This window comes from Balaenoptera ricei, chromosome 1, assembly GCF_028023285.1.
Source record: "Balaenoptera ricei isolate mBalRic1 chromosome 1, mBalRic1.hap2, whole genome shotgun sequence".
NCBI classification, from domain to species: Eukaryota; Metazoa; Chordata; class Mammalia; order Artiodactyla; family Balaenopteridae; genus Balaenoptera; species Balaenoptera ricei.
The window spans coordinates 99,881,433-99,895,885 of record NC_082639.1 but is presented as its reverse complement, the minus strand read 5'-3'; the positions used below and the strand labels follow the sequence as shown (position 1 = coordinate 99,895,885).

The following is a 14,453-nucleotide window of genomic DNA, read 5'->3' as shown; positions in this document are numbered from 1 at the left end:
TGATTCCCACTATTCTCAGGATATACACTCAACTCAACATGAGCAAAAATTCACTTTGCAATCATATTTGTGGGTGTCAACATAACCTTCTTCCCACAACATTTTTTAGGCTTATCTGGCATGCCTTAACGATACTCCGACTACTCAGATGCCTATACAACATGAAATACTATTTCATCAATAGGCTCATTCATCTCATTAACAGCAGTCATGCTGATAATCTTCATTATCTGAGAATCATTCACATCCAAATGAGAAGTACTAACAGTAGAACTCACTACTACAAATTTAGAGTGACTAAATGGATGTCCTCCACCATACCATACACTTGAAGAGCCAACCTACATCAATCTAAAGTAGTCAAGAAAGGAAGGAATCGAACCCTCCTCTGTTGGTTTCAAGCCAACATCATAACCGCTATGTCTTTCTCCATGAACAAGGTATTAGTAAAATTTTATATAACTTTGTTGAAGTTAAGTCACAGGTGGAAATCTTGTATATCTCTATGGCATATCCCTTCCAACTAGGTTTTCAAGATGCAACATCACCCATCACAGAAGATGACTACACTTTCACAACCACACACTAATAATTGTTTTCTTAATTAGCTCCCTCGTTCTTTATGTTATTGCACTAATACTAACAACTAAGCTAACACATACTAGCACGATAGACGCACAAGAAGTAGAAACTATCTGGACTATCTTACCAGCCATTATCTTGATCTTAATTGCCCTGCCATCACTACAAATCCTTTACATAATAGATGAAATTAATAATCCCCCTCTTACTGTAAAAACTATGGGTTACCAATGATACTAAAGCTATGAATATACTGACTACGAAGACCTAAATTTTGACTCCTATATAATCCCAACATCAGACCTAAAACCAGGGGAATTACGACTGCTAGAAGTAGACAACTGAGTAGTTTTGCCCATAGAGATAACAATCCGAATGCTAATCTCCTCTGAAGATGTACTGCACTCATAAGCCGTACGTTCCTTAGGCCTAAAAATGGATGCAATCCCAGGACGCCTAAATCAAACAACCCTAATATCAACACAACCAGGCTTATATTATGGACAGTGTTCAGAGATCTGTGGGTCAAACCATAGCTTCATGCCAATTGTCCTTGAGTTAGTGCCTCTAAAATACTTTGAAAAATGATCCGCATCTATGTTATAAGCTCATGAAGAAGCTAGGTTAGCATTAACCTTTTAAGTGAGACTGAGAGCTAAAATTCTCCCTAATGATATGCCACAACTAGATATATCAACATGATATTACCATTTCATCTATATTTCTAACACTATTTATTATATTTCAACTAAAAGTCTCAAAACATATCTACTACCCCAACCCAGAGTCAACACTCACTAAAGTGCAAAAACAACCTACCCATTGAGAGACAGTATGAATGAAAATTTATTTGCCCCTTTCGTGACTCCAACAATAATAGGCCTCCCCGTAGTCATTCTAATTATTATATTCCCAAGTATTTTATTTCCAACATCAAAACGACTAATTAACAATCCCATAATTTCCCTTCAACAATGGCTAATCCAGCTTACATCAAAACAAATAATAAGCATCCATAATCATAAAGAACAGACTTGATCACTAATACTAATATCGCTCATTCTATTTATTGGGTCAACCAACCTTCTTGGACTACTGTCCCACTCATTTACACCCACCATGCAGCTCTCAGTGAATGTGGGAATAGCCATCCCCCTATGAGCCGGTACCGTGGTTATAGGTCTCCGCAACAAAACAAAAGCATCTCTAGCTCACTTCCTACCACAAGGCACGCCCACCCCCCTCATCCCCATGCTAGTAATTATCGAAACTATCAGCCTATTCATCCAACCAGCAGCACTAGCTGTGAGACTAATGGCCAATATTACAGCAGGTCATTTATTAATACATCTAATCGGAGAAACAACCTTAGTGCCAATAAGCATCAGCACATTCACGGCTCTCATTACATTCATTATTCTCACCCTATTCACTATCCTCGAATTCGCCATTGCTATAATTCAAGCCTATGTGTTTACCCTCTTAGTAAGCTTATATCTGCATAACAACACATAATGACCCACCAAACCCACACGTACCACATAGTAAATCCTAGTCCTTGGTCCCCTACAGGAGCCCTTTCAGCCCTTCTCATAACATCAGGCCTAATCATATGATTCCACTTCAACTCAATAATTCTACTAATACTAGGCCTACTAACTAACACTCTAACAATATATCAGTGATGACAAGTTGTTATTCAAGAAAGCACTATCCATGGCCACCACACACCAACCATCCAAAAGGGACTTCGATATGGAATAATCTTATTTATTGTCTCAGAAGTCTTCTTTTTTACCCACTTCTTTTGAGCCTTCTATCACTCAAGCCTCGCCCCTATCCCTGAGTTAGGCGGGTGCTGGCCACCAACAGGCATTCGTCCTCTAAACCCCCTAGAGGTACTGCTTCTCAACACTTCCGTGCTATTGGCCACTGGCGTGTCCATCACTTGGGCCCATCACAGCCTTATGGAAGGAAATCGTAAGCACAGACTTCAAGCCCTCTTTATTACAATTACTCTTGGAGTCTATATTTTACATTCCTACAAGCCTCAGAGTATTACGAAGCCCCATTTACGATCTCAGATGGGGTCTATGGATCGACTTTCTTTGTGGCCACAGGATTCCACGGACTACATGTAATCATTGGGTCTACCTTTCTTGGTTTGTTTCCTGCACCAATTAAAATTCCCCTTCAGGTAATCTGTGACAAAGTGAGAGAGTGGCATGGACATATATACACTACCAAATGTAAAATAGATAGCTAGTGGGAAGCAGCCGCATAGCACAGGGAGATCAGCTCGGTGCTTTGTGACCACCTAGAGGTGTGGGATAGGGAGGGTGGGAGGGAGGGAGATGCAAGAGGGAAGAGATATGGGAACATATGTATATGTATAACTGATTCACCTTGTTATAAAGCAGAAACTAACACACCATTGTAAAGCAATTATACTCCAATAAAGATGTTAAAAAAAAAAATTCCACTTCACATCCAACCACCACTTCGGCTTTGAAGCCGCTGCTTGATACTGACATTTTGTAGATGTTGTATGATTATTCCTTTACGTATCTATCTATTGATGAGGCTCATAGTTCTTTAAAAATTAGTGCAGCTGACTTCCAATCCGTTAGTTTTGGTACACTCCAAAAAAGAATAATAAACCTAATACTGACCCTATGAACAAATACAACACTAGCCTCATTACTCGTACTCATCGCCTTCTGACTTCCTCAACTAAACACTTACGCAGAAAAAACAAGCCCTTACGAATGAGGATTTGACCCTATAGGATCCGCCCGCCTACCTTTTTCCATAAAATTTTTCCTAGTAGCAATCACGTTCCTCCTTTTGACCTAGAAATTGCTCTCCTACTACCCCTCCCCTGAGCAACTCAAACAAACCTAACCTAAAAACAATACTCACCATGGCTTTACTTTTAATCTCATTATTGGCAATTAGACTGGCCTACCAGTGAACTCAAAAGGGACTGGAGTGAGCTGAATACGGTATTTAGTTTAAAACAAAATAAACGACTTTGACTCATTAGATTATGATTAGACTCATAATTACCAAGTGTCTTTAGTACATGTAAACATTATCATAGCTTTCACTATATCCCTCATAGGGTTACTAATATATCAGTCCCACCTAATATCCTCACAACTATTTCTAAAAGGCATAATATTATCACTATTTATCCTGGAGGCCCTGGCAATCTTAAATTCACACTTTACTTTAGCCAGCATAATACCAATCATCTTGCTGGTGTTCGCAGCCTGCGAAGCAGCACTTGGGCTAGCCTTACTAGTAATAGTATCAAATATCTATGGCACTGATTACGTACAAAACCTCAACCTTCTCCAATGCTAAAATTCATCATCCCCACGATCATACTAATACCCCTAACTTGATTATCAGAAAGTAATATAGTCGGAATTAACTCCACAACCTACAGCCTACTAATTAGTCTCACAAGCCTACTTATCCTTAACCAATTCAACGACAATAGCCTTAACTTCTCGTTAATATTCTTCTCCGACTCCCTGTCCGCACCATTATTAATCCTAACAATGTGGCTCCTTCCCTTAATACTAATAGCCAGTCAGTCTCACCTACTCAAAGAACCACTAATCCGAAAAAAATTATACATCACAATACTAATCATATTACAGACATTTCTAATCATAGCATTCACTGCCACAGAACTAATTCTATTTTACATTATATTTGAGGCTACACTAGTTCCTACCCTTATTGTCATCACCCACTGAGGTAACCAAACAGAATGCTTTAATGCAGGACTCTACTTGTTATTCTACACACTAGTTGGATCACTCCCACTGCTAGTGGCATTAGTATATATACAAAACACCATGGGCTCTCTGAATTTTCTAGTACTTCAGTGTTGAGCCCAGCCACTATCCAACTCCTGCTCCAACGTCTTTATATGACTGGCCTGCACGATAGCCTTTGTAGTAAAAATACCCCTCTACAGCCTCCACCTCTGACTACCCAAAGCACACGTAGAAGCTCGCATTGCATGTTCTATAGTCCTTGCAGCCATATTACTAAAACTCGGAGGCTACAGCAAGCTACAAATCATGTCAATACTCAACCCCCTAACAGAATTCAGAGCGTACCCTTTCCTCATGCTCTCTCTATGAGGAATAATCATAGCCAGTTCTATTTGTCTACGTCAAACAGACCTAAAATCACTCATTGCCTACTCTTCAGTCAGCCACATGGCACTCGTTATTGCAGCTATCCTCTTTCAAACCCCTTGAAGCTACATAGGGGCTACCGCCCTAATAATCGCCCACGGCCTCACATCATCTATATTATTCTTCCTAGCAAACTCAAACTATGAATGAATCCATAGCCGAACTATAATCCTAGCCCGAGGCCTACAAAATTCTCCTCCCACTAATAGCCACTTGATGATTGCTAGCAAGCCTGACAAACCTGGCCCTGCCCCCTACTATCAATCTAATCGGAGAGCTGTTCATAGTCATATCCACTTTCTCAGGATCAAACCTCACTATCATCTTAATAGGAACTAACATTGTAATTACAGCCCTATACTCTATGTACATACTAATCACAACACAACGCGGTAAACGTATGCACCACATCAAAAATATTATGCCCTCCTTCACACGAGAAAATGCCATTATAGCCCTCCACATCCTACCACTCCTACTCCTGTCACTAAATCCTAAAAGCATCCTGGGCCCCCTATACTGTAAATATAGTTTAAAAAAAACACTAGATTGTGAATCTAGCAACAGAAGACTAAAACTTCTTATTTACCGAGAAAGTATTGCAAGAACTGCTAATTCATTCCCCCATGCCTAATAGTATGGCTTTTTCAGACTTTTAAAGGATAGTAGTTATCCATTAGTCTTAGGAACCAAAAAATTGGTGCAACTCCAAATAAAATTAATAAACCTGTTCTCTTCTTTTGCCTTAGTCACATTACTAATACTAATTATCCCGATTATAATAACTAACACAAACTTCTACAAAAGTGATAAATACCCATCATATGTAAAAAGTATTGTTTCATGTGCTTTTATTACCAGCCTAATCCCAATGATAATATTCCTTCACACAGGCCAAGAAATAATCATTTCAAACTGACACTGGATCACCATCCAAACCCTTAAATTAACACTCAGCTTCAAAATAGATTACTTCTCAATAATATTTGTACCAGTAGCATTGTTTATTACATGGTCTATCATAGAATTCTCAATATGATACATACATTTAGACCTTACATTAATCAGTTCTTCAAATACCTATTCCTCTTCCTCATTACCATACTAATCCTTGTCACTGCTAACAATCTCTTCCAGCTTTTCATTGGGTGGGAGGGGGTCAGAATCATATCTTTCCTACTCATTGGGTGATGATATGGACGAACAGACAAAAACACAGCTGCCCTCCAAGCAATCTTATATAACCGCATCAGGGATATCGGATTCATTATATCAATAGCATGATTTCTATCCAACTCAAACGCATGAGACCTACAACAACCTTTTATACTCAACCTAAACTCTTTAAACGTCCCCCTTACAGGACTTGTATTAGCCGTAGCCAGAAAATCAGCTCAATTTGGACTTCACCCCTGACTCACCTCAGCAATAGAAGGTCCCACCCCCATAACAGGCGTACTCCACTCAAGCACAATAGTCATAGCATGGGTCTTCCTACTTATCCGATTTTACCCCCTAACAGAAAACAATAAACTTATTCAAACAATAACGTTATGCCTGGGAGCCCTTAGCACTCTATTCACAGCTATATGCGCTCTCACCCAAAATGATATTAAAAAAATTATTGCTTTCTCTACCTCAAGCCAATTAGGTCTAATGATTGTAACTATTGGCATCAACCAGCCTTATCTAGCATTCTTACACATTTGCTCACATGCTTTCTTTAAAGCCATACTATTCATGTGCTCCAGATCTATTATCCACAACTTAAACAACAAACAAGATATTCGAAAAATAGGAGGCCTATTCAAGACCTTACCCTTTACCGCAACAGCCATTATCATTGGGTGCCTAGCACTGACAGGAGTGCTTTCCTCACCGGTTTTTATTCTAAAGACCTAATCATTGAAACCGCCAACACGTCTTATACCAACGCCTGAGCCCTATTAATAACTCTGTCACCTCCCTCACAGCCATCTACAGCACTCTCATTATCTTCTTCGCACTACTGTGACAACCCCACTCCTCCCCCTCAGCTCCTATCAGTGAAAACAACCCCCTCCTAATTAGCTCTATCAAACGCCTACTAATCGGAAGTATCTTTGCTGGATTCATCATCTCCAACAGCATTCTCCCAACAACCATCCCCCTAATAACCATACCTCTGCACTTAAAACTAACTGCCCTTATAGTAACAACTCTGGGCTTCGTGCTAGCACTTGAAATTAACCTCAACTCACAAAATATACCTACTCCTCAAGCTCCTTTAAATTCTCTACTCTCCTAGGATATTGCCTCACCATTATACACCATCTACCCCCTTATCTAAACCTATTAATGAGCCAAAAATTAGCATCCTCTCTCCTAGACTTAATCTGATTAGAAACTATCTTACCAAAAACCACATCCCTCATTCAACTAAAATCCTCCACGCGAATCTCAAACCAAAAAGGTCTTATTAAACTACACTTCCTATCATTTCTCATCACCCTCACCCTTAGCATACTTTTATTTAATTACCCCGAGTAATCTCCATGATAACCACAACACCAATAAACAATGACCAACCAGTAACAATCACTAACCAAGTACCATAACTATATAATGCTGCAATCCCTATAGCCTCCTCACTAAAAAAACCAGAATCACCGGTATAATAAATAACCCAATCCTCCAACCCCTTGAACTTAAACACAATTTCCACCTCCTCATCCTTCAAAATATAAAATACAATTAAAAACTCTACTATTAACCCTAAAAGAAACACTCCCAAAACAACCTTATTGGAAACCCAAACCTCAGGATACTGCTCAGTGGCTATAGCTGTTGTATAACCAAACACGACTAACATTCCCCCTAAATAAATCAAAAACACTATCAGACCTAAAAATGAACCACCAAAATTCAACACAATCCCACATCCAACACCACCACTCACAATCAACCCTAAACCCCCATAAATAGGTGAAGGTTTTGAAGAAACTCCCACAAACCTAATCACAAAAATAATACTTAAAATAAATACAATGTATGTCATCATTATTCTCACATGGACTCCAACCATGACCAATGACATGAAAAATCATCATTGTCATTCAACTATAAGAACACCAATGACCAACATCCGAAAAAAACCACTCGCTGATGAAGATCATCAACTACACATTCATTGACCTCCCAACCCCGTCAAACATCTCGTCATGATGAAACTTCGGTTCTTTACTAGGCATATGCCTGATCCTACAAATCCTAACAGGCCTATTCCTAGTGATACACTACACACCAGACACAACAATTGCCTTCTCATCAGTAACACACATCTGTCAAGACGTCAACTATGGATGAATTATTTGATATATACATGCAAACAGAACTTCCATATTCTTTATCTGCCTCTGTACTCACGTAGGATGTGGCCTGTACTATGGGTCCTACACCTTTCAAGAAATATGAAACATTGGAATCATCCTACTACTTACAGTTATAGCTACCACATTCATAGGTTACGTACTACCTTGAGGACAAGTATCATTCTGAGGCACAACAGTCATCACAAACCTACTCTCAGCAATCCCATATATTGGCACCACCCTTGTCGAATGAATTTGAGGCGGCTTTTCTGTAGATGAAGCAATTCTTTGCCTTCCACTTCATTCTCCCTTTCATCATTACAGCGCTAGCAGCCATCCACCTACTATTCCTTCATGAAACAGGATCCAACAACCCCACAGGAATCCCATCCAACACAGACAAAATCCCATTCCATCCCTATTACACAATCAAAGATATCCTAGGCACCCTACTACTAATTCTAGCCTCACTAATACTAGCTCTATTCTCACCCGACCTGCTAGGAGACCCCGACAACTACATCCCAGCAAACCCACTCAATACACCACCCGATATCAAGCCAGAATGATACTTTCTATTCACCTATGCAATCCTACAATCAATCCCCAACAAACTAGGAGGAGTCTTAGCCCTATTACTCTCAATCTTGGCATTTATTCCAATACTCCACACATCCAAACAGCGAAGCATGATATTCCAACCTTTCAGCCAACTCTTATTTTGAATGTTAGTAGCAAACTTAGTAACACTAACATGAATCGGAGGACAACCCATAGAACACCCATACATCATTATCGGACAACTTGCATCTGTTTTATATTTTCTTTTAATCCTAGTGCTAATACCAGTAACTAGTATCATCGAAAACAAATTTCTAAAATGAAGAGTCTTTGTAGTATAACACAATACCCTGGTCTTGTAAATAAGAAAAGGAGAACGACACACCTCCCTAAGACTCAAGAAAGAAGCCCTAAACTTCACCACCAGCACCCAAAGCTGAAATTCTATATAAACTATTCCCTGAAATATATTATAAGACATTCATAAAATTACAGTATTATGTTAGTACCAAAACAACCCATTTTATCACATACATGTTATGTACATTGTGCATGTTTGTACTACCACATCAATAAGTACATGCGTTCCATACGTATGTGTATACATTGAATGTATAATCGTGCATTACATTATTTACCACATGCCTAATAGGCATGTACGCTAAACCACTGATATTGCATAATACATACAATTTATTGGTTGTACATAGTACGTTAGGTTAAATCAATCATTAGCCAAGGTACTTATAATCCCGCCCATTACACCACAAACTTGATCACCAGGCCGCGTGAAACCATCAGCCTGCTCAGCAGGTGTCCCCCTCCTCACTCCAGGCCCATAGCTTGTGGGGGTTTCTATCAATGGACTTTATCAGACAATCTGGTTCTTACTTCAGGGCCATCTCACCTAAAATCGCCCACTCTTTCCCCTTAAATAAGACATCTCGATGGACTGACGACTAATTAGCCCATGCTCACACATAACTGTGGTTTCATGCATTTGGTATTTTTTAATTTTGGGGGGGATGCTTGGACTCAGTTATGACCTTAAAAGGTCGTAACACAGTCAAGCAAATTGTAGCTGGACTTGATTGGAATTATTTACTGGCACGAGCAACCTGCATTGTGCAATTCAGTCAGTGGTCGCAGGACATAGCACTCCACTCTCCCCCCTGGTTTAAAATATTTACCTATCAGAATAAATTAACCTTAACCCCCCCCATCATACCAATGAGCTACTTAGATATTCACCGCCCATATAGACAGACATCCCCCTAGATTCACCAGCCGTTTTATCAAAAATTTAATACTAAATCTGACATAAACCACACAATGCAACCATACAAACACCACCTATATATAGCAAGTTAATGTAGCTTGAACACTTCTTAAAATGTCTAGATGGGCTCGCTGGCCCCATGAACATAAAGGTTTGGTCCCAGCCTTTCTATTAGTTTTTAATAGAATTACACATGCAAGTATCTGCACTCTGGTGAGAATGCCCTCTAAATCACTGACATTAAAAGGAGCAGGTATCAAGCACGCCACACCTGCAGCTCACAACACCTTGCTCAACCACGCCCCCACGGGAGACAGCAGTGATGAGAATTAAGCCATAAATGAAAGTTTGACTAAGCCATATTAATCAGGGTTGGTAAATTTCGTGCCAGCCACCGCAGCCATACGATTGATCTGAATTAATAGAATTACAACATAAAGAGTGTTAAAGAATTATACAAGATAAAGTTAAACCTTAATTAAGCTGTAAAAAGCCATAATTACAGTAAAAGTAAACTATGAAAGTGACTTTAACATATCCTGATCACACAATAGCTAAGACCCAAACTGGGATGAGATACCCCACTATGCTTAGCCCTAAACCCAAATAATTACAGCAACTAGACTATTCGCCAGAGTACTACTAGCAACAGCTTAAAACTCAAAGGACTTGGTGGTGCTTCACACCCCTCTAGAGGAACCTCTGCTCTGTAATGGATAAACCCCGATAAACCTCACCAGCCCTGGCTACTCCAGTCTATGTACCGCCATCTTCAGCAAACCCTAAAAAGGAGCTAACAGGGCTAACAAGGACTGTTACGCTGAATACTTGCATGCCAGTTTTTATGTGAACATATGATAACTCAATGATTTAGCTTTCTGAGGAGCTGCCAAACTGTTTCCCAAAATGGTCACACCATTTCACAGTCCCGCCAGCAGTGTACGAGGGGTCCAGTGAGTCCGCCTCTTTTAAAACATTTTCTCAAAAGCCTCTCCCACCCCATCCCCCATCCCAGAGACTTCTACAAACGTCTCATTGTCCAGAACTGGATCATGTGGCTACTCCTATCTTCAACTGAGTCTGGGAAAGTGGGCATTCTAGCCTTCAAACCTCAATTGTAGAGAAGGAAGGGAGGTTTCATCTCTGTTAAAGAAGTGATGCTGGTCATTTTTTTCTGATAGGAAACCCCTTCTTCAAAACCCCTGACAAAGAGGCATCACACCTCTGCTGGAACATTGCGTTCAAGATGAGACTCCTATCTCCTAAGGAGCACCCACTCCGCATTTGAATGGATCTTATTGTTAGTTCTTCCTGTGTACTGAATAACATATCTGATATTTTCCCTTCAGAAATAACAAAACAAAGGGAATACAGGAATGCAAATGAAATAGAGTCATTAATAATGTAAATGTGATGTTCCAGCTATTATTGCCTAGCCCACGGGAGGGTTTGGTAATTGTTTATATTCCTCCCTTCCACCCCCAACCCCTCCTCCTGTCTTTCCCTTCTTTCCTCTGTAATGGCATGGCAAGAGGATACATTTTGTTGTTCTGTTAAATTATACATTTCTAGGACATCAGGGATGGTGTTGTCTAATTGACTTTGGTCCACACCTGCTACAATTTATGCGTATGTGAGCATTAATGACCTTTTTTTCTATAGAAGAGAAGGAAGACAACTGGTGACAGAAGAAACCACTCACAGACCCACCATTGGATTATAAGCATGCTGAGTGCTTAATGAGTTGCTGAATAATATAACATTTTAGTTCTTTGGCTGCCTCATGATTAAATGCTATAAATATTTATGATTTATTACTGATGCTTTGGCTAGGATAGGCTTTGGAAGGCTCATGGATCACAGTGATTCTAAAGGAAAATAAGAAAATAAAATTGTATAAAGCTGCTTATTTATAATGCTGCACAAATGGGTTATGTAATTTTTCAGAAGCTGGTGGAGGTAAAGCTATTCAGCAGCAATGCCATTTAAATAGTTTCTTTTATTATTGGTAATGTATTTCTCATAGGAATATATTTATAATAAGTGGGAGTTATGGTTATCACTTTCTACGAAGAACCCACTCACCCCTGAAGGTTTCAGTTAGGCTGCAAGATGAAAGAACTCAGCATTAAGTTTACTGCAAATCCTTTCTCGCTCTATGTGCCAACCAAAGACTAATACATGGGGGTCTTTCCCCTAAAGTCAGAAACCAGGTCTCTGAGAAGCAAGGCAAGCACATATCTGTACCACTGTCCCCACCTACACCTAATCACCCACTTACAAAACTTTGTGCTCCCTGTTTCCTTGGTTCTGCTGGCTTAGAGGGTTTGTACCCAAGAAATGAGCACTTGCACGAGGTACCTGGCAGTGCTGAGTGAGCACGGTGATGTGGACTCCAAGTTCAGATAACTGGGTTTGATTCCTAACTCCACCAAACTGCACAGCCCTCAGCAAGTTATTTAACCTCTCTGGGCTTCAGTTTCTTCATGGCGTTCCTGTGGATTGAGTGAATTAACACATGTGAAGCACTTGCCAAGAGCAAGTGCTCGAGTAAATATTAGGTATTGTTATTTCCATTAAAAGGAATCATAAGCAAATCTTTTGACTTACAGTGTGCCTTAGGACAGAGTAGACATCTCTAAACATGGTACTAGAGAGCTCATTGCTCAGACATGAGGAAAATTTAGCATATACAGAAAAAGAGAAGCATTAAAATTTTCTCCCTGAAACTGATTCTGTACCTTAAGACCTATGTGGAGAAAAAAATTAATGAGTTTGGCCTTTTCACATATCTTATCTCACTGCATCTTTGTATCCACCCTTTGATATTGTTATTTGTTATGATTCTCTTCATTTTGCTATAAATATGAGGAAACCAAGAACTTGAGAGATGAAATGATTTGCCCAAGAGCACAAAACTACTAAGCGACGGAGCCAAGATTTGAACCCAGTTCTTTGGATCAATCAATCAATCTATACACAAAGTGATGACAAGAGTATGTTTTAGTTTTGTTGTCGTAAAAAATGGAAAGGCAAGTTTGGAGGTAGGGGAGAGGAGGATGGAAAACAGCACCTTCGTGTAATTCTCAATGAAGGAAAGGATGGTTCTCCTTGAGAAAGGGTCAACATAGCCCTCCTGTAGTGCAGACATCCATCACACGATTGCAGAACAGATCTGGGTTTCCAAAATTGACTACTTTTAAATATAAAGCTCCACTGATTTTGAATCACAAAGGCAGGGCACGCAAACAAAATTATAGTTTCTTTTTAAGTGATAAGTATAGTCAGAGTCTAAGCAACCTTTACATTACAGACTGAAGTGTTTTACTATTGCATTTACTCACGCCATTTAAGTGCAGGATAAACATTTCACATTTTCTAATACGTTAATGCCAATGTAGAAAGCAAAAGGTTGCTGGAAATTAGTGACTGACAGCCCCGTGCTGTCAGCCAGCTAATGAAGTCTCTCCCTCATGCACAGCTGCCTCATGTACTAAGGCTCAGGTCAGGTATTCATGTCACTGAGGGGATGTCATCTGGTTCCTTATTTGAAAAAGGATTCTTAATACCTAATCACTCCCACATCCCCCTAGTTTGCTTCAGACAAAAAGGAATTAGATAGTCAAGTCACATACAGAGAAGAGAATATTTATATACAATACTCATGAGAGTAAAACCTTTTCAGGACTGAATGGAAGGTCACTCAGTCTCCCTGAAACATAAAGTCCTGACTGGAGGGAACAAAAAAGCTAGCAAAACCAACCTGGCTCACTGTGTCATGCTAAAGGGCCCCTGAGTGAAAGGCGTAACTATTCCCGTAGGTGAGGTCCATGGCGATGGATAGCATTTATTAAACATTTCCTACCTGCCACATATACTATTTATCTGGTTTACTAGATCTACTAAATACCATATCTGGTTTACTCCTGCAAACAGCACCATGAGGTGGAAAATATTATCTTCATACTAGAGATGTGGAAACTGAGGTTGGAGAAGATATGGAATTAACCCCAGGTCACACAGACGCTAAATGGCACAGCAGGGACTCAGACCCAGGGCTGTCTGTTATCTAAGCCCATGCTCTTTTCAACTTCCTACATCTTCTCCTTCTTTCTTTGGAATGTGACACCCTCCCCACATTTTATCATTGAGGACTGTAATAGTTATCTATTGCTATATAACATATTACCACGCACTTAGTGGCTTAAAGCAACACACACGTTACCTGTGAGTCAGGAATCTGGGCATGACTTAGCTGGTCCTCCACTTTAAAGTCTCTCAAAGATTGCAATCAAGGTGTTATCCAGGGTTGGGGTCTCTTCTGGGGTTTGACTGGGGAGGGATCTTCTTCTGAGCTCACATCCTTGTTGGCAGCACTCAGGTCCTGGCAGGTTGTTGGACTGATGGGCTCAATTCCTGAGGGTCTCTGTCAACCAGAGGCTGCCCTTAGTTCTTTGCTAT

General features: G+C 39.9%; 1 protein-coding gene and 3 pseudogenes across 1 annotated transcript; all 4 read left to right on the top strand.

Annotated features, from left to right (window-relative positions):
* Positions 1-505: 505 nt before the first annotated feature.
* Positions 506-1,170, top strand: LOC132369035 (cytochrome c oxidase subunit 2-like; annotated as a pseudogene).
* A 246-nt stretch (positions 1,171-1,416) lies between these two features.
* LOC132369027 (ATP synthase subunit a-like) lies at positions 1,417-2,097 on the top strand. The gene is given in 1 exon segment (XM_059928135.1): positions 1,417-2,097. A coding segment is annotated over 1 exon segment (681 nt).
* A 1,160-nt stretch (positions 2,098-3,257) lies between these two features.
* On the top strand, positions 3,258-7,331 carry LOC132363185 (NADH-ubiquinone oxidoreductase chain 5-like; annotated as a pseudogene).
* Positions 7,332-7,915: 584 nt separating this feature from the next.
* LOC132369021 (cytochrome b-like) lies at positions 7,916-9,036 on the top strand (annotated as a pseudogene).
* Positions 9,037-14,453: the final 5,417 nt, after the last annotated feature.